Below are 20,939 nucleotides of genomic sequence, written 5' to 3' on the forward strand. Positions count from 1 at the left end.
TCCATTTGTCAAAATGTTTCTTCTTTTCTTACTTCTAAAAAAAACAGTCTACTACTACTTCTAGTACTACTAATGTTACTTGTTTTTCTTCTTCTTCGTAAGTATAGTACGAATCGTGTAGTGACAAAACTCATTCTGTAGCACCGTTTGTCCGTTCAGGCTCTTGTAGAAACATGGCGGCGCCACATGGCGATGTCCAGGTGAGAGGAGGTGTATGTAGATAGAAATGGCTCATTGTAAGGTAATAACAACATAACGGTTCGCTATATAAGGTCTTTATTCACCACTGAAAATACAGTTGTGTGTATGTATATTATATTGCATTTCGGTCAATATATCCTCTTAAATATTACACACTGAACCTTTTAAGGTTGAGTATACATGGCAAATTCCAAGTACCCCAATTAGATAACATAATCTATATTTAAGCACTTACATAAATAATACATTAAACAATCAGGTTAGGTAGTAAGCATAATATCCATCAACACACACAAACAATAAATTTGATGTATAAAACTGTTTAGGTTTGGGCTACAGCAGCTGATGGCAGAAAATGACTCATTTGCAATTGTATGATCTAACTGACTAAGAGTCATCCATATTATAAAAAGTGGCATGCTTCATCTATGTTTCAGTTGTTAACCTGTTTTATTAAGAGTTAAGTTCAGCACCATGTGCTGTTCCAGGTAGCCGCAATGGTTCACGTGGTGCAGCGAGACACAATATCGTTGGATAACATGTCTCTCTACGCGGGGCAGTATTAAATGTTATGTGGTCATATTGATTGGGATTTAAATATATGTATTTACATATATTAATGAAAAGAATCATTTAAAACTTGTAAAGGGAGACGTTATGTTTGCATTATTTGACACATGCCAAACCACACAATGCAAAGCTGTGTATTATAATCATAATGGTTATGGGTAAAAGCGTCAGCTAAATGAATAAATGTAAATGTATAATATAAAAAGCTATACAAATATTTGTATTATCTGTTATAAGATATAATTGATAAGATTTCAATCAAATGCAGAGAGGGTCACATTAGGATGTTCTTAATGTCACTAAAGCTCTTATTGCTTTATGCAAGTCTCCTTACCCCCTGCTGACAGCTGTCAGATGTTTGTATATGTGATGTAGCTACTGCCAAAAGTATTTAATATAAAAGACATTAAGAAAATAACAAATGGCCAAAGGTACATAAAGCACGGGTATGCCATGGCAGTGCTGTCTGTCCACTGGCTCTTAAAAGTCAGATGAATTTATTCACTAAACACCCTTGTACATCATGTCATAATGTGACACTCAAAAACATTTTGATGATCTTAATGTATAGTGTATATATGATAATAATATATATATATATAATAATCATAGTCACATACTATATTATAATATAGATAATCATATAGCTATATTTTTATTATTTATTTATGTACTCTATTTATTTATTATGTTTTTTTTCATTTGGGCTAACTTCCACAGTCTACACCCTATAAGCCTGTGAGATCCACAATGGCTTTAATGAAAATTGTATCATCTCTCAGATAGGGGCTCTTGCCAGCCAGTTTAGCCAGTGGACAGAACAGCGGGCAACCACTGGCGATGTTCATCTCACTGATTGGTCGCTGAAAGGAAGTCGAGGTGACGTCAGGGCGAAAAGCATCAATAATGTGCTCCCTGTTGTTCTGATCCAAGAGCATTAGAGTCACCTGGGGAAAGAGATGCAGAGAGGGTTTGTTTTGTGCCATTTATCGTGGCTATTGTGGCTTAAAATGGGTGTGGAAAGATCATTTACATGTCTTCCTACCTTCTGACTGAATGGCCATTTGAGCAGTGCATCACATTTGCCCCTCATGACGACAAAGAACAGAGAAAGGTGTGTTCCTCGACCCGTCCCATCGCCGTTCAAATACAGACGCAGACACATTTTGTATCCGTATTTGCTGGAATAAAACGCTGTGAGGAAGAAAAAGAAGAATCCAGAGTGTAAACAGAGCCTAAAAATTGTCATGTGAGAATAGGAGTTACACTCCCTGAAGGACAAATAGGGTGTAGTGATGTGGATTTTCCCCCCCGACTACATGCCAAGAGTCATGATCACACAATATCCTTAGCTGACTCAAATTCAAAAATAACCTCCTCAGCTTGAACATAAGATAAGCCACGTGCACAAAAGCATGAAATACATGATGGGTGGTGATTATGTCTTTCATCTCACCTGGAGAGAACATTGCAGGTGTTCGGCCGGCCACAGCGTCCTGTCTGCGGCGTGAGAAGTCAGAGATTCTCCAGACAGAGATCCCGTCGTACGTGCAGAACTGGAGTTCTTGCACCAGCTGTTCTGTTTCAGACAGCTGCAAGTCTCTCATGGTGAGCGTCCGCTCTAGCTGGCGCACTTTATTGGAGAGGTTTTCAATTTTTTCCTGGTCTAAACGATGCTGATGTGAGAAAGCCTCCAGCGTAACCGAACTGCGCTCCACCTCTCGGTTCAGAACACACACAATGTTTTCTAAAGCGTTCACCTGGTAAAAAAACAAACCAACAACAAATACATTTAGATCCCCATTCAAAACATATAAACATTAACAAAGACCATTCAACCCATGGAGACTCACCTTTTTTTCCAAGTCCACATTCTGCACGGAAGCTGCAGCTCCAGAGCCAATAGTGACTCCCTCCTCAGGAGCCCTGTACAGGCCCAGACCAGAGTCCTCCTGCCACTCCCCAGGACCAGCACCGTCTGCACACGGCCGAGCCACGGACAACACCATGGACAGCAGCAGACGCAAGTGCTCCAAGGTGCTGCTGTGCTCATGGTCGCTGAGTTTCCCGTTCTCTACCTAAGTAACACAACACAGCTCATTTAACTTACTGCTGTAATGAGGGCTGACCTGAAAACTACAAGAGAAAACGTCCGTCGTGTATGGCAACATAAAATAATTTTTGACGTAACATGTTTGCCTGACTGGCCACTGAATTTGGGCTCCTAACTGCCAAAAAGTAATAAATCTATCTATAAGAAAGAAAATAAGATGAGAGCAGCACAACAACTCTACAACAACTCTTGGTGCACAGAAGCATGTCAAATCATCTTTTTCTGACTGACTAGGACAAGAACAGCCCATAGAGAAACCCTTCATGTGAAATAACCAAAACAGTTTTGAAAAAGAAGAAAAGGATATGTTCATTTGTGACCCCCAGCGATCACGGTAAGAAGCTAATTGAGAAAATATGGTTTCAGCTGCCTAGAGATTTGTTTATCAATGAAGTGTGACCTAGATTTGTACAGAGCTGGACATTTCACAGCTGGAAAATAAACGTGTTAACTTGTCAACCTTCCTTTAAAATAAGTCATCCTCCATAATTTTATTTTCAGCAACATTTTTGTCAACCCGCTTCAATAAAAAGAAATAATAACACAATGAAAGTTTTACATTTGATTAGAATAATGTACATACCACAGACTTACAGCCCACTTCATTGAATGGACAGGCACTCTTTGACTTGCAAGATTTGCAGTGGTCATTGAACTGAAAGTTTGGACAAAAAAAAAGGACAAAAGTTAGAGTTAGCAGACTAGCTCCAACAAACGAGAAGTGAAAGGATTCTTAGGCAGAAAGAAACTATGTAGTAATAAAGGGAATTCTAAAGCGCCATTTCATAATAAGAAAGAAAACTTTCACTTTTCAGATGATCAATATGTGGAACTGTTTTTTAATGGTATAATTCATTGTAACTTGTTCTATCTGTTGTTTGTATTTTTCTTATCATTAGCATGCATTTTGGGCTATTCTAAGACACGTTTGCATTGCTGGAAATGCTATATTCAGTATATATTCTATGTTTAGGTTCAGTATAAAGATGCTACCTGATCTGTCTCTTTATAGTTTTATTTTAACACACAGTAAAACTAAGAACCTTTGTTTAGAGAGGACATTATCAAGCATCACCATGCAGAGAAATTTAATACAGCTAAACTCCACGTAGAAATATATATATGGAAAATTAAAGGGTAATTTCAGAACCAGCTCAAACCTTTTCTCTTGGGATCTTCTTTTTGCCACAGTCCTTGCATTGTAAGGGAAACTTCAGACAGATCTCATCATGGGCCTAAAATAAAAATAATAATAAAATCACAAAGGAGTAGGAGAATGTTATTTTGGGTCTTTACACTAGATAACCTCCATCTCTCACCTTGATCTCTTTAAAGTTAAAGGTCACTTTGCAGTATTTGCAGTTGAGTGTTCTTGCTTCACATTCTCTCTCATTATGTCTGTCCTTCTCCGTACGAAGGATTAAGGTTTGGCAGGCGTCGCACTGTACCCGCTCAAATTCACAGCGACCTTCATGCTGAGCCTAAAAATGGAGAACAGATCAATTATTATCACCACATTGTAACTGCCTGCCCCTATCCTGCAGAGCAGATGTGGCTGGTTTAATTTGTTCTTTTTTAAATCGAATGAAAGACAGCTTTATGGTTTTACAGCATATTTGTGTGCACATATTACACAACAGACAGTCAAAACGGATCATAAAAATGCTTCTGACCTTTTGTCTGTTTTTATATAAACGATGATACGCCCTTGTTACTCATTGTCAAAACAAATGTTCTGCACAAGTGTTGTAACTGCCAGACACACCCATACATGTGAGAAAGTATGGTACAGCATGTACTGACAGTTGAAATGTGAAAAAACAAGCTGTTTAATCATGTATGTGAATATGTCCAGTGCATAAAAAAAAAATGGTGAAAGGTAACAACACAGTACACTTCATAAGTAATTATGACTAACTATTAATGTAATTATGATGTTTACAGTCGGAGACTCACAATTTAATTACTTGCACTATATCACTGCTAAAACACAAATGATGAACTAAAGCAGTGAGATGAAGAGAGCTTTTTCAAACATGTGGCATGCTATTGGAAGATGAGGAAATAAAAGTAAAAAGTAGAAGTACAACAAATTAAGTAATGGAAAAAAAAAAGGATGTTTTAGATTTAAAGCCGAGAAGTGTCCGAGAATTTTATAAAAAAGCCAAGAAATATACTTAAAAAAAAAAAAAATGCCGGGAAAGGCAAGGGGCGGAGCTCGATGAGGTGGAGTTTATGGACCGGGAAATTATTCTCTTCCACTATGACTACCAACAGCACGCATGGAGCCACAGACCCAGAATAACAGGTAGGCTAGCCTGTTTTTCGCTTTGAGTGCTTTTCACACATGCGACACCGGCAAATCTCGAACTGAAAAACCAAAATGAATCATCTTTAAACAGCTTTCCAGTGAAATCCCTGTACTCACCACGGCACTCAGAAACCAGTCTTTTTTCCAGCTTCGTAAGACCGAGTTTTGGGTGTGTATGGCTAGCTAACGGCAGCGCGTTTGTTTTCCATACAACAGTGACTAATACGGCAGCCCACAATGTTTCACACAAACATGTGGGTGTTAACACACAACATAGCAATCATTTGTTGAGTGGCGCAATAAAACAGTGAGCTAACCAGAGCCACATTTGCAAAGCATGCAAAATAATCTAGAGCATCAGCCTGGTGTTCTCATTTTAAATGTTTCCTGCCATCACATCATTTTTAAATTTCCTGTCTATCTACATAAGCAAAACCACAAACAGACAAACAGCACTACAAACATCCTTTGCATTGGATTAGCATCAGGAAGTCTCTTAAATACACAAAGTAACTCACCCCACACAGACATATTTACAATAAAAATAAAAATTGTGGACAGATGGCGATCATTCAAACGCAAGAACACAAACAGCTTTTATGGTTGTGATGGGGCTTTTTTTTATGATTATCCAAATCACAGTCTGTCTGAAGGATGTAGTTCAATGTCTAATCCTGTTCCTGTTTTACTGTCTTAACAGTAAGTGTAAAATCAGCAGTTCCCTTGTGAACTAAATCAGGCAGTTCCTTTATCATGTAATGGTCAACTAGCCCTCCAACAGCAGTCAAGCTAATCTCGGGTTAAATGTCCTTTTATGTCCTGGTACTTCCCCACTGAGTTATTGTTGTTAGCTGTGCTGGTAACATAGGGACTTTCCAGGCAGCGTGTTAAGTTTCACTTCCTGTTTCTCTGCAGCATGCAACACGACCACGTTCAGCCATAATGTGAGCTGAAGGCTTGAAGGGGAAAAAAAAAAAAATAGACCCGGGAATGCAGGATATGTCACAGGGTATGCTCTGTGCGGTTACTGATAGTTAAGAAATATAAACAAATACTGACAGCACTGGTTTGGGCAGAGTAAACTAACACTTGTACATGGTTAATATGGAGCAGGCAGAGACAAACACTCAAAGTAGAAAGCAGCTTAGTTAAACTTTATACTTCACCTCATACTCTTTTATTGAGCCTGTCCAATCGCAGCCCTGGTTCAAACACCTGGCAGGCAGGCTAGCTATTTCTCGACCGGCGGCATTGTCTGGAAATGCCTGGTGGGTGAGCAAAGAACAGACTTCAGTGATCTCACAAAGCCACTAATTGTAATAAAAAACAGACATTAAAGGTTGCATTGTGTGAGGTTGTGGTGAGGGGAAACTCCGATCAGACTGTAGTCATGTATTTTTTCCTTTTGAACAGAGTGGGGGTGAGGGATGGTATACAGATTACAAGGAAGATGTCTCATATAAACTAACATTGGCTGCAAGCTGCATACGTCATTACGTACCTCATTACTATTTAAAATGGAGATGGGTTCCTCATATATCTCCTCTTGGCGGCAGGCTTCACACGGCTTTGGCCCAGAACTGACAAACAAAACAAATTTGTGACTTAATAGTAAAAAAAACCCCACATGGCAGGCACCAACAGTCAGGAAATATTTCCTACTGATCCATTACTGGAACAGCTGCTTACGAACATGGACCACAGTAGCAGATGAAGTAAAAGAAGCAGCAGATGAAGTGAAAGCAGTGAAAGAAGCCTGGATAAGTTTTGAGACATTCATGAGAAAAATGTATTAGTTTTTGCGAGGTGGGGGCCAAATACATGAATAACACACACACAAACAAAATACATGTGACATTATAATTATAACATGATGAATTCTCATGCGTAGGTAGTAGTGGTTTCAAAACATCAAAAAACCCTCCAGGTTTTGTGCAAGTTCACTACTACAGCTGCTATTAGTCGATTAATCGATTAGTTGTCAACTATTAAATTAATCGGCAACTAGTTTGATAATCGATTAAACGCTTTGAGTCGTCTTTTTTTTAAAGAACGTCTAAATTCTCTGATTTCAACTTCTCAAATGTGAATATTTTCTTGTTTCTTTACTCCTCTATGACAGTAAACTGAATATATTTGGGTTGTCGACAAAAGAAGACAGAGGACTAGTAGTTTTCCAACTATGTACATGTAAAACTTAACAAGTGCCTGTGTGAATGTTGGAACATTAGTAAAAATGAGACTTAAGTGCATACATGTTATATAGGCTTAGTTTAATTTTTTTTTGTTGCTGTATTTGGTTTTATGTATAGTTGTTAAAATGATTTTTATTTCCTGTATTGTCACCTATGTTTCATGATTACTGTCAAAGTATGATAGAAAAAAGAAGTGGAAAAGAAAACAATGGACACCTTAAGAATGACTCAGGATGATGGGTCCTTGTGATTCACTGACATCAGTATTACAGTCCGGTCAAGTGAGGGATGAGTCTGCACAATAATTTATATTGGGTGCAAAAAAATCCCCAGAGTCAGGCAGAGATAAGACAAACAAGATGTGCTGAAGCATGTCCGGTAAGAGGCTAAGCATTAGGAAAGAGGGGATTTGCATTTCACACAGTTGAAGGTGGTCTGAGGACCTCCAGTCTACCTGGTGAGCTGCTTGAAGCAGTGTACACAGAAGCGGTGGCCGCACTGAGCCTGCACAGGCTTCCTCAGCACCTGGAGACACTGCTGACATTTGTATTTATTCTCCATGGGCACTGAAAGCACACTGAGGGGGATTCCTGGTAAAGAGTTGGGACAGTCCAACGAGATTCGGGCCATTCTTCTCCATCAATCTGGTGCTATAACCTGTGAGTGAAAACAGACAACACGTAAATCACCATGTTTTGAGTTCCACCTGGTAATTGCTTACTGAATATTTCCAGTAGGTATAACTCTGACACCAATTAGAAGTGTCAGCACATGTTACACTCAGTAACTGAAAGTGCAATATCAGCAGCATCACAGCCAGACACAATGGTCATGGTACCACATATATGCAAATAACACCTTTTTTTGCATTAAATGCAAAACAATATGTAAAACCATTAGGGCTACAATGGAACCTGTGTGCAAGTAAAATACAAATGGCTAGTCTTCACAAAACTCTTGCCTTATCAACGAAACCTACATGAGATGTGTGCAAGTAAGATCTATTAGCGAGGTACTGAACTGTGTGAAAACAGACAAACTGATGACAGATTCTTCACAACAGATCACCATTGTTACAGTTCATGCCAAAACATAAAGCCGCTGATTACAGCACCGCCATGTGTTCGATTTGTCGGTGTGTTTTTCTTGAGCAACGACAGCGATTTAAAAAAAAGAAAACCTCCAGTTTTCCAAACGTTGTTGCTTGGGGACCGTGGTATCCAGCTATGTCTCAGGAAAAGGACAATGGTCTCAAGCTACATGCTACACTTGCACTCACATAGGTATGCCATTCACTACTCAAAAGATGGATTTTATTAAATAGGAACTACACAAGGCTAATAATCGTGCTTGAGCTGCCATCTAGTGGTCGCTGTATGTTCTGCCCAAGACGTGGAGTACAACGCAATGCACAATGGATCAAAGTTGCCGTGGTCACAATATTTATAACAATGACCTTATTGTATGGTATCTGTGTAAATGCAACGGTTTAAGCAAAGACTGTATAAAAAGGGTTTAGGTCATTTGAGTATTCCTTACTGTGGTGCCATCTGGTGGAAGTATCAAGAAACACTGTGGCAAAATGAAGACGGTGAACATTTTTTATTTTTTTTTCACGTCAGTACATCACGGATTAAATAAGATCCCAGAAGACCGCAGTTTTATACCTTCTAGTAATGCTATGTGCTAGGAGGAACTTTTGTATCAAGTCTTCCATGGTAGCAAAGCACTGTTACGCTGCAAATAGAACGTGTCTGAAAGTTTCACAACTGGTGCAAAAGTCTACTCTGTTGTCTGTTGCACCAAGTATGTCCCACAACAATCAGTATAAAATTCAACAACGTCAAAAGTGACCTCAACAACAGGACTTTCTGCCTCTGTGTCAAACTTTAAAAGCTATGAACCATGACAAGGCTTACAACACACTTGGCTGGTTATGCATGTTTACCCCTTATCAGGCTAATTTCCTTATCAACAGTTTAGCCAGAAGCATCGCTGCAAGGGACTGAACCTAAATTTCTCCAACGGTAAATGTACCAATGATAGTCACATCATAGTGGTAATAGTAGACCTACTTTTATATAGTACTTTCACTTTCACGCCTTAGTAAACTTTCACGCTGTAAATTTAACTTTTTAGAAATGTATGTTCCAAGTATGTTTAATCTTATCTTATCTTAGTGCTACCTTATTTATAAAAAATCCCCTTATGGGAAAATGTGTGTGGGCTGTTTTCCTCATAAACAAGCAGATGTCATCATATACTGACATATTCCCACAAACCCACAGCAAACACTCCATTGGTAAATATGCACACGACTGTTTGTTCTCTGTCACGGTGCCTAACTGGGTTTAGTTTTACTCACACCTGCAGAAAATGGTATACTATGTGTATGCATACAAGTAGTATGCCACCATATTAAATGTCTCCGGAAACTGCAGATTTGCATGTCATGACTATCTAATCTTTGAAATCATTCTTCTTTTTTAAAGGCTGTATGATAATATGTAGTTTATCTGGTTTGAACTCTATACAGTGTGTAAGCCAAAAAGCTTTGAGCAGTGTTGTCTCCACCTTTTCATTTCCTTGAGTGAAAGCATATCTTAAAGAACTCACACATAACTTTTTTAAATATTCACTATCGAAATGCCAATGACAAAAACGCACAGGAAGAAGTTAATTTCAACCTTCTCCTAAAATTGGGTAGGGGTAAGGCTGCCTCTTTGCACTAGGTGGAGGTAAATACCATATTTTGGTATAATGCTGTAATAGGCTTACTCAATGTGCTTCACTGGTCATGAGAGCTTTAGTGGACTTTTTGTAGACTAGAAGCTAGGAAATATCTGAATCTGCTTTTAGGTGAACTCCCTTCTTAGCCTCAGGAAATCAAGTGGATGTTATGTAGGGAAGTGGGATTAAATGTTCCTGTTAGACCAAAACTTAAAAAAGATAAATGAAACCAAGCAAACTAAAAAGTTCACTGTCCCCCACAAATTCATTCCAGTAACAGCACAAACACTGAAACCTCACATCCCTCACATCTTATTTATAATGATCTTTGCAGAATGAGTTATGATGTAAATCTCATGATCACAAGACTAATAGCTAGTCCTCATGCCTATCATGAGACTTACATTTTCCCAAGTGAACTTATGACCAGTAATGTGTTAGCAGCCATTAGTAATAACAGAAATCATTCAAGCTACAAACAATACAACATTCATACTCCTGGCATCTTCTCTTCCTTTTTCATATAATAAACATTTAAAAGCAGTTGTGCTAAGATAAGGTTATTAGCTTAACCCAAACTTTTAAAATTACAAAGTATTTTAACTGTATTCACCACATAATATTTTGGCAAACACTTTACTGATACTGACATTTTGTTACGCTTCTATCAGAAGGAAATAATGTTGATGCATAATTTTTGTATGAGTCTGTCAAAAAATACTCTAAATAAATGTTTCCAATTTCAATGTGAAGTCACATTACATGGAGAGTGAAACAGAATTGAATTCTCTAGAATAATGATCAGTCATTATTCAGTTGCCTAACTCTAACCTAGATTACTTAATATCAACCTCAATACAAACCCAGTTTAAGGCAGGAAGTGTCATATTTCATTTCTTAGAAAAGCTCCAACCATGTTTATCACTGGAAACTCACATGTTTAAATTCTCTGAATCCCTATCTGACAAGTCACATACAAGTGACATGATGACTAGCCTAATATTTCTTCCCTGTTACAGCATACCGTAATAAAACTGTTGTTTCACAATCATATACGTTGTCTTTTTCCAGACCTGTCCAACTGCAACACAAAGGGTAACGTTCTACTACTCAATAAATAAGTCATTTACCACTGTTAGTAACATGAACAGCCATGCAGTGAACAATGAGCCAAGCCTTAAAAGTACACCCAAGCTGTTTAGTTTATGCAACCATAGAAACCTTGAGAAGGTATCAATTAAAAATGCAGTGAAAACAATCATTAAATCAGCCAATCTCACTTAAAAAACTTTGCTGGTTTTCTTTGTCACACTCCAGTCCAGAAAAGACTAATAAACACACCAGAATCTTTGTACACTTTAGCTGAAAATGTCAGAAACAAGCTGAAAAAAACAGCTGAAAATGTCAGAAACAAGCTGAAAAAAACAGCTGAAAATGTCAGAAACAAGAGTTTAAGCAACATGAATGCAGTGATGCATTAAGCACAAACATACCTAAACACTGAAGACTGAGAAGTGATAAAAATAAAATGACTTTGGATTTTGAACTGTGAACATTACATTCATCTGGCCTTCTAAGTTACAGTTGTGGAAACTTTAACAATCATGTCTTTGGAAGAAGTATCACCAACACCAAGAGCTGCATTCTCAATCAAAACAAAAATAAAGACCACAGACAAACAGTCTTTCCTGACTACTTTATAAAGCTAGTTGTAGAAGAAATAAACAACCCCTGCTCTGTATGCTCCCTCTAGGCACCCTTATCCGTTCACCATGATGTTCTTGGTCAGTATTTGTCTTTTACTCCAACCAAGGGTTTCTAGACTAGGTCTGAACCTCGTTACGAGACTGTACTGAAACCAAACCAGGATATTTACTCACCGTGCTTGAAAAGACTGCCTGTTTGAAGACCAAACTAACCGAGTATTATATGCTACACCCACCCCCAACGCGTCAGCAGTCTATCTAAACTGGTTGTGGTTATAAAACAGCTGCACCCAGCCAGTTTGATTGTAGTCGTTATCTTACTCTAACGAATAATGTCTGCAGTTATTTATTTATCTTAACTTCTGTTTGTATTTTTGTTATCGGGGTAAAACAAGCAATGGAGTAACCTAGCATTTAACCTTACTTCTTGTTTTTTATGAGCTACACAACTTTAAGTAGCTAACGTTAGCCGTTAGACAGTGTTTTGTAACCCTTTTAATATGGCTTTAGCTTAACTAATTTACTCAGTTAGTGAACTGCTAAGCTAGTCATCTAGCAAGCAGAAACACCAGCTCAGCTAACTAACCTTGGCGTCGTGTCTCTGCCGACAGCCTGAAAACGAAACAATTTGTCTGCTTTCGCATGAGAAGGGCAACTCAACCTTTAGCTATATTTACAATTTTACTGCTACATGCGTTCATTTTATGCATGTAAGACAGCCGCGGAGAGCGGAGTGAGTCATTTTCTCTCTTCAGTTTGAACTGAATAACCCCACCCCTTCACCAGGGCTGTCCCGGAGTAGAGAACTGGTGGACCAATGACTCATGCGCAGTAGCGTTTCACAATGTGGCTGCACGTAGCTAAACCTTTCCATCGGTTCAGTCAGCGCCAGTGCGTTTTGCTCTCCAAAGGTATGAGTTGGTATCGTCTGCGTTATTTGACAAAGCGAAAATACACCCCTACTTTTTAAATACATGTAGCTAGGTTAGATGTAAGATTAATTTAACAGTTTAATGTGGAAATTAATGAATGTCGAAGCCTAACGTGAGCTACCAGAGAGGGCACGGTAACGTTAACTTACACGAACCTCAGCTAACGTTAAATTGCCTGTGGAACGTTAACATTAGCTACCTTAATTTAGTCAGATAAATATCAGTAATGAGACTGTAGCTTAGCTTATATCAACAATTAGTCAGATACGATTGTTTTTCCAGGACAAGCTGTATGAAAGTTAGTTGTTTTGCCATAAAATCTTACAAATGACATCACATTCAGATTCCCCCCAAATACTAAACACTGTTTATGTTCATTGTAACCTCTTTCGCTGAAACATGAGCACACTCTGCCTCAGTCTTGGTCCCGTGACATGTGCTGTATTGTATACTACACCTGCATCAGTAAATTGCCGACTTCTATAGAGCACATCAGAGGTTTTTGCCTTGATATGAATCATTATCAATAAAACAAATGTATATCTTGCATTAGTAGATTGTCTTGGTCCAGCTGTGTAAATGTTCCTAATGTTGCTCCACCATTGTGTCAGCTGTGTGTCCCCACCGGCTGCACCTTAGTACCACTCAGTTCACAGACGCCTTCTATGATGGGCTGTATCCTGGACATATCCACACCACCCCCATCCAGAAAGCGCTACTGGCACTTGGGTCTGGTGTTGCTGCACTACAGAACCCCTACAGACATGGTGAGACTCGCACATCAGCATGGAGCGCAGGCTGCATTTGTTTGTGCTTTCCTTTTTCATCACATTTTCATCAAACATGCCTTCTCACTCGTACCCTATAACTGCAACGCCCTGGTTTGACTCCGGCTGGGGACGTTTGTTGCACGTCAACCCCATCTTGTTCCCTGCCTTTCCTGTCTGTAGTTCTCCTACCCAAATGAAGCAATATGCCAAAAAAGCCTTCCCATGAAGAGAAAAGGATGTAGCACAGTCCAGTCAGTAACAACCAACTGTCAGATATGGAGATAGCGCTCATGATAGTGGTACAATTGAAATCGCCTAATGTTCCAAACTTTGGAAATTCATTAAATACCAATCGTACCTGTTTGCGTGCTTTCCTACATGCAGCATAGATATCCATTACTCTGGTTTAATCACAGTAAAACTAATTAAACTATTCATATCTTCTAAAGCTTCTTCAAATAAAAACAAACAACAAAAATGTTCATTTACTTTTTCTGAGCTTAAAACCTTACTAGCAGATGGATTTTGCAGATGAAGGCCGCAAAATGTGTATTAAAGTTCTGGAGAAAAACAAACAAGTAAGTGACCCTTGTGATTAGAACATTTAGTCAAACATCTGTTTCCAAGGTCAAGAATGAACCTTCAAGCTCAACTCAACAAATTTGCTTTACAACTTTTGGAAATAAATTGTGTCAAATGTATCTCTCTGCCAATAAATGCTGAAATGTATCCATCATGACTAAATTAAGACAGAGACTTGGTCGCGTCATTGCTGTTTTGGGCAATACTTCTTTAATAAGTATTTTATTACACAGACATGTTTATCACAGATTTTGTGGTTTTTATAGATTTTCACCAAATAAAGAACAAAATAGCACAGGACGGAAAAGGATGCAAGGGACATATTTTGTTGCTGCTCTACAACATTCATCTATCTGGTAGCCTTTCAAAAAGTATGACGATTAAACCTAATGTGATCCAGTCTGCAACTGATACTTGTGTCACAGCAAGCCTTTGTTTCACAGTTCATATTAGAGGAACTTGAAAGAGTGCTTCATCATATATATACTTTTTTAGTAAAATGAAACCAACTGTCGGGACTGTACCTGAGGTCCTTTTTCTCGTGTACATTTCAAGTACAGTTCTCAAGCTTTTATTCTCTGGAGAACACTGTTACTGTATATACTTCAAAATGCCTTGGAAACAGTACTGAGAATAAATAGCCTGAAACTTACAAGGAGGAAGAGAGCACTAACACCTGTCTTGTGACATTTAGTTTAGAGACTGCAGGTGTCTTTAAAGGGGCGACTCCTGACTTCTAGTCCTTATCATCAGTGGATCTTCAAACATGCTGGATCCTTTTTTATAACAGTAACATAATTTAATAACATCTGACCCTTTCTGCTAGACTTGGGCAGTATCAGGGTGTAACGGAATACTAGGGTATTTAAAAATCCCAAAGTATTATTTGAAATAGCGTCAAAAACACTGAGACTCTCATTTCTGGTGGATCAGTTATATTGGCTCTTTATTTTCTGTGCGCGCAGTTCAGGTTTGAGTGCGTATGTTCAAATAATGCTCTGTGCTTTGACTTGTAACCTTAATGGCGCTTCACATTCTTGCTTTTAATAATCGCCACAGACATGTCTGAACCACAGAAACTACTGAACATCTGTTTTTACTGGCTGATTAAGACTCCTGTGATGAGTAAACTGACCGGGGAGTGCCCCTTTAAATCAAGTATCTAGGAAATCCAGCTCTATTACGCTCTCTGTTTTAATACAAACTGCACACATTTGATAAGCCATAAAATGAGAAAGTAGAAAAGTAATTTGGGGTAATCAAATATTAGATTGTAGGTTTAGAAGCAGCATCTTAGAAAATCTCCTTATAATACATTTAATACCATTTAACTCTCCCTACAGACATGGTTGCAGTGCTTGGAGAGACTACGGGACACTTAGCGTTGATAAAGCTCAGGGACAGGATGAGAAACGATCCCGAAGGCTACTCTGTCCTAACGTGAGTCTCTGTTCAGTAACTTGCTGACGATTGTCTGTGAATGAAATTAGATTTAGTCTCACTCGTTATTGACTGGTTTTTGCAGTGAAAGGCCCAGGATCCGGCTGTCTACACTTGATTTGAGCAAGATGGCGTCACTGCCTGACGGCTCTTTTGGGAGAGAATACTTCCGTTTTCTGGAGGACAATGTGAGCGTTCTCTGATATGCTGTAAAACTCCCTACAAAGAGATGTTATACTTGTTTGAACTTTTATTATCACTGAGTTCATCAAGATAAACGCATGCCCTCAGAATTCCCTCCTTTTTACATTTTTCTTTCCTATTCACTCATGCATTCACTTTCCTATTCTGTCAGCATGTGACCCCTGACTCGAGGGCGGAAGTGAAGTTTGTGGACAATGAGGAGCTAGCTTACGTCATGCAGAGATACAGAGAGGTCCATGATTTGCTGCATACCTTGCTGGGCATGCCCACCAACATGTTGGGTGAGTCAGGCGTTACCAATTCTGAAAATGCTACCCAGATAAGATATTAGACATTACACTTCAGATGAGGGCCATAGCCAGGATTGTAGATGGGAGTTCTTGCCCCACTAGGAGGGTTTGGGGAGATGCCCCCTGAGAACATTTGGTTCAATAGTAGTAAAACTAAAGTACATATATCCATGCTTTTGGAGAGTAACAGTAATCAATGTGCACATCAGCGTACACATAGATGAAAATTGGTCTGGATCGTTCAGATTTTGCCCTTAAAAATGTTCTAACATTCAATACTCAAGTTCATCCAGATAATAAGCCATTATCTAAACGTTACAGATGGCACGACAGTGACAAATGTGTGCATAAAATATACTAAAACAAAGGGAGACGCTTTAGCTTAAAGATATACGACTGTTAAGGCCATGACCCCTGAACCCAACATATAAATATAAGACAAAAAAGATAAGTAAGAATTTATTTAAATAATATAATGAGTGTAAGTGCCGTGCTTTTTTTGAGGCAGGAACACTGCTTCAAGTAGCCTACTGCCCAATTTGTAATTTCGTTTTTCTGTTCCGCGTTGGACGGCCAGACAGGGTCGAAAACAATTCATTTTAAATTTGGTGGTTGCTACACCTACCAAAAATGGTGTGTTCAAGACAAGGGAAGACAGAGGTGCTGGAAAATATTTTACTGGGAAAATTACTTTTTGAAGCTTGATAGCTGAGCACTTTTTAATAGTGCAATGAGTTAATGATGTGCCCAAGTCTTTATTGTATGCATGGCAAACAAAACCAGATGGACACATCTGGAGCCACACGTTCGACTGCTGACAGAACAATGAAATTCTCACCAGAACTTTATTGTGTGTCTCCCACGTTTTCCTTTCCAGCTGCCATTTCCTGCTTTTCAAATGTCTTCCTATGAATTGTTGATAGGAGCTTTCTGTTTGACAACAGACAAGTGGATTGATTCTGTATCACAATGAACTGGGCAAAAACGTTATGGTGCGGAGGAAAAAGTAATGTTTTACCAAAGGGTTTCACCACAGTAGCTGATTTTGACACACTTAACTGTAAACTGACTTTTGGTTTTCTCTTCTCCTTTTTTCCTTTATAATCTGGAAATTTCTTTGTTTCTCTGTCCCTGCTTTCAGGTGAGGTGGCAGTGAAGTGGTTCGAAGCTGCTCAGACTGGGCTTCCCATGTGTGCTCTTGGAGCTGTGTTGGGACCATTCCGGCTGAATGCCAGGTACAACATCAGCGCTTTTACCAGAATTTGAACTTCAGCACAATACTGGACCAGCAGGGCTCTGAGTGAGCTCTGTAGCAGTGTGTGTAGAGGTAGTTAGTGTCAGTGACTCAATAAAGTCTTTCATACACTCATAGCATGGTCCCAAGTTTCTGTACACTCACAGCAACGAACCGAGCGGAGTCATTCGGGGGTAGGGCTGCAATTTTCAGTAGCGAGTCATCTGCTTGAGATCACCAATTGCTGATCTGATTGCCAGGTTGCGGTGTTTCGTTGCAGCAAGTCAGTGAAATGCCAGCATGGAAGAAACAGGCTTATTAGCTTTAAGAGAAACCACCAGAAACATCTGTAAATGCACAATGCAGTGTTTCCGACAGAATTACTGTGTAACTGTGGCGCCGCAGAGTTAACTGCAATGCATTAGTTTTTCGATAAACATACGGCTCCGTTACGATGTGTTTTTGAGAGGGAGAGAGAGGGAGGGAGCAAGCGGAGGTGCTTAGCCAATCTATGCACTGTGCGCAGCTTCACAATGAATTATGATTTTATTCATATTAAATAGAATATTGTATGTGGCCATCAGCATTGATATTGTGGCGTGTTATGTTGCCACAAATAAATCAATGAATGGGAAACACTGCAGTGGGATGCAGATAGCTACTGTTTTTATGTCATCTTATTTCTGATGGAGAGTTAGTTAAAATCGCCTTAAGATCAGCGCATGAAAAACCAATCGCTGATCATCCCTTCAGTCATCGATAAGCGATCCAATCACCAATAGGAACAACCCTACTGCAGATTGTTTTCTTGACTAACCGTTTGTTTTATACAAATATCAGAAATTTGTAAAGGATGACCATCTCCAGCTAATCATTTCAGCTCTGCATTGTAGTCTTTTATGTCCTGAATTTGGCTTCTTAAGTTACGTAGGCCCACAAGTTGGCACTTTTATCCTATACAGAACAAATGCAAACATTTAAAAGCATTAGCCCAACTCAGATGACATTGTGGCCTGGTAAATTCTAGATCAATAAGAAATGATTAACATATTATAAACATTGATTATGCTTTTGTCCAGCTCTGTAGTACCACAGAGGCGTAAGAGGAAACACTCCTGGTAAATGCTGTTAATTTAATCATTAATGCTTCCTCATTCAATAAACATGAACTTCCATGTTTTTGGGGAACTGGGCTATGGCTCATTTATTAAAAATAAAAAAGATTTGTTGTATCATGCTAAAATGTTTCTTCCTTTTATCATCTTCCAGCCGTTTACAGTTGCTGTTCACGTCCTTGGGTCCTTGGGCTCTGCAGAATGGTCAGCGGTCTCGCTGTATCCTCAGCATCTTCTACGAGAGACGATGGGAGCAAAGCCTTGAAGACCTGCGACAGGAGCTCAACATAGAACCGCCTCCTGTCATACTCAGTGCCACTAAGAAGAAGAGCAACTGAAACTGTGTTAGCAGGCGAACCAGAAATCTTTGATGTGCTTTACTTTGGAAGTTCTTTATGAGAAGGATATTATTAACTACTGAGGAAAAGGCGAAGTTTCATACTTGCATCTTACATGCTTACATCCTGATTGCATCTTTCATCATGTTAAGTCAGTTTTTACTTTGAAATATGAATCATCACTTGAGTGAAGTTGTAGGGCTCCTGGTCTAGGTTGCCAGGTCATGTTCAGTCTCCATCTGTTGTTGAGTGTGTGACAAAAATACATTTAAAAACTGAATTATGTTTGTAAATACTCATACCCATATACTGGCGTGATCTCACAAAAAGTAATCTTTTTTTATATTCAATATTATAATTTATTACAAATATTTCTTCAGTTGTTAAATTGGTATTTTCCCGACCATTTTTCTTTTTTAATACAGCTGTCAAATTATTAAGAAGAAGGGTTGTGCACCTGCAGTTGCATTAACACTTACTGTATGGGTGGGAAAGTGCAGCTGCTACTGTTATCTGACTCACTGTTTTATCTTTATTCTAAATAAATAAATGCCTCTCCTTTTCATAGTAATAATGACGTTAACAGGAAGTCTAATTGTGTACACTGTAAATAAATCCAGGGTCAAAAAATAACCTTTCATTTTTCTAGCTAAAAACATTTTCCTGGTGAAAACCAAATTCAGGGTCATTATTTAAATATGTAAATGGGTAATTTCACAGCTCAGAACCTTTACGTTAAACACCTGTTGCATCATATGTTTAGCATAGTTTTACTTTACATCCACATTTTGCTATAAACACTGCACAAACATAATCTGTGATGTTTACTTGGCATTTTATAATTACCCCCAGTATTATATAAATAAAATTTTAAGGTTCTTTTATGTATGACAAGTCCTAAAAGAGATAACATTATAAATTAAAATCAGGCCATTTCTCCACAATGGCATTTATAGGAAGGTGTTTTTATAGACATAGACATATCTCTACTGAAATCACAAGAAATATCTGGAGTTGTAACATCCTGGGGAATCCACCTTATAACTTAAACATCCTGAAGCTACTCAAATCAATTCTGTCTTAATAGTAACATAACATTTCTTAGAAAAAATGACAATTTGTCTTAAAATGATCATTTATAAAAGGAGGTAATAACCGTGACGGTGTTTTTATGTAGGGCTGCAGTGTACTTTACAGTTAATGAACAATAGTGCTACCAGTGATGCCTTATTTCGATATAAATACCACTGATTATTGTGAGACAGTGAAGTTACTATTTCAGGTTCAGTGTTTCATTTTTCCTGTTTTGTCTCATCGCCTACTGTCCCCCACTCACATATTGTGTCTGGTATCAGAGGAACAAATTGTTCCAGGTCACTTCACACTTCTTAATGTCAGCATGTTGCTTTCATTGATAGTTCCATAACCCTGAAATAAAATATGAGTGCATCCAGTCTTTGTCTCTCACTGATGTTAAAACTAAATGTCAGTTCTCTTTATTTAAATTCATTCAATAGGTACCATTTATGTGCCCAATTAAAAGTTTGCTGTCTGAGTTTTTTTTATACAGTCTATGGTTTTGGTGTAATTGTAAGTCCGTAGCTGTCCGAGGTCCTGGAATTACATTTTTAACTTTCTGACTTTGTTGATCAGACAGGCATCATCAAGAGCACACGTTTATGATGTCGGTTAATTTGATATTGCTGCCCTCTAGTGGTTGTCTTTGAAATTTTCTGAGAAATAGCAGAGGCGTTCAATTCTGTTCTACTTCACCTTAATGTGACCTTGGTAACAAAATTGGCTCTTTGTCGGATTTGGGCTCATTTAATAAAGAAGATATTTTAAAGAGAGCAGATAAAAGAGACACTGCAGCTCAGCTACTTTGCTAAATTTTATATAGTTTTACTGAATTCTGAGCAAGATTGATAACTGTTTTTGAGTTCATTCATTCCGTTGACATATCATACATATAATGCAATGCAAATGGTATTATTGTACTGTACTACATTGCCAAATGCACACAAAACAAAACTCTGCTGTGACATACTGTAAAAGCACAAACTCATTACTTTTCAGCTGTAAAAAGATGTTATAGCAAAGGAAATTGCAAAAATATACCTTGTGTATTCTTTGGACTGTCTATTGCAGAGTCATCAAATACAACAGTCCTGTACGGTAATGATTGGTTTACTGAGCATATAACAATGC

General features: G+C 38.4%; 2 protein-coding genes across 3 annotated transcripts; one reads left to right on the top strand and one right to left on the bottom strand.

Annotated features, from left to right (window-relative positions):
- Nucleotides 1–259: 259 nt before the first annotated feature.
- On the bottom strand, nt 260–12,559 carry traf2b (Tnf receptor-associated factor 2b). Of its 2 annotated transcripts, none has more exons than XM_046067775.1 (11): nt 12,413–12,559; nt 7,845–8,047; nt 6,697–6,775; nt 6,362–6,460; nt 4,204–4,365; nt 4,045–4,119; nt 3,468–3,539; nt 2,625–2,849; nt 2,228–2,531; nt 1,817–1,965; nt 260–1,718 (listed from the first exon to the last, which is right to left on the bottom strand). In XM_046067775.1, exons 2-11 carry the CDS (start codon nt 8,018–8,020, stop codon nt 1,500–1,502), a joined length of 1,560 nt encoding a protein of 519 aa, XP_045923731.1. In that variant the 5' UTR covers nt 8,021–8,047; nt 12,413–12,559; the 3' UTR covers nt 260–1,499. The 2 variants fall into 2 exon arrangements, with proteins under 2 accessions (XP_045923731.1, XP_045923732.1); XM_046067776.1 differs by having other exon boundaries at nt 12,001–12,539.
- Nucleotides 12,173–20,185, top strand: coq4 (coenzyme Q4 homolog (S. cerevisiae)). The gene is made up of 7 exons (XM_046067777.1): nt 12,173–12,737; nt 13,370–13,525; nt 15,454–15,550; nt 15,636–15,738; nt 15,906–16,035; nt 17,186–17,279; nt 18,548–20,185. The coding sequence occupies exons 1-7, from the start codon at nt 12,671–12,673 to the stop codon at nt 18,729–18,731; spliced, it is 831 nt and encodes a 276-aa protein (XP_045923733.1). The 5' UTR covers nt 12,173–12,670; the 3' UTR covers nt 18,732–20,185.
- Nucleotides 20,186–20,939: the final 754 nt, after the last annotated feature.

The sequence above is a fragment of the Micropterus dolomieu genome, linkage group LG13, assembly GCF_021292245.1.
Source record: "Micropterus dolomieu isolate WLL.071019.BEF.003 ecotype Adirondacks linkage group LG13, ASM2129224v1, whole genome shotgun sequence".
In the NCBI taxonomy this organism is placed as follows: domain Eukaryota; kingdom Metazoa; phylum Chordata; class Actinopteri; order Centrarchiformes; family Centrarchidae; genus Micropterus; species Micropterus dolomieu.

Excerpts from the sequence above, each read along its gene's own strand:
- coq4 (XM_046067777.1), top strand. The coding sequence starts at position 12,671 with ATGTGGCTGCACGTAGCTAAACCTTTCCATCGGTTCAGTCAGCGCCAG. Across the intron at positions 12,738-13,369 it reads GTGCGTTTTGCTCTCCAAAG|CTGTGTGTCCCCACCGGCTG; the intron begins GTATGAGTTGGT and ends CCATTGTGTCAG. Across the intron at positions 16,036-17,185 it reads CATGCCCACCAACATGTTGG|GTGAGGTGGCAGTGAAGTGG; the intron begins GTGAGTCAGGCG and ends CCCTGCTTTCAG.
- traf2b (XM_046067775.1), bottom strand. The coding sequence starts at position 8,020 with ATGGCCCGAATCTCGTTGGACTGTCCCAACTCTTTACCAGGAATCCCC. Across the intron at positions 4,120-4,203 it reads TTAACTTTAAAGAGATCAAG|GCCCATGATGAGATCTGTCT; the intron begins GTGAGAGATGGA and ends TTTTTATTTTAG. Across the intron at positions 2,850-3,467 it reads AAGTGGGCTGTAAGTCTGTG|GTAGAGAACGGGAAACTCAG; the intron begins GTATGTACATTA and ends TGTGTTACTTAG.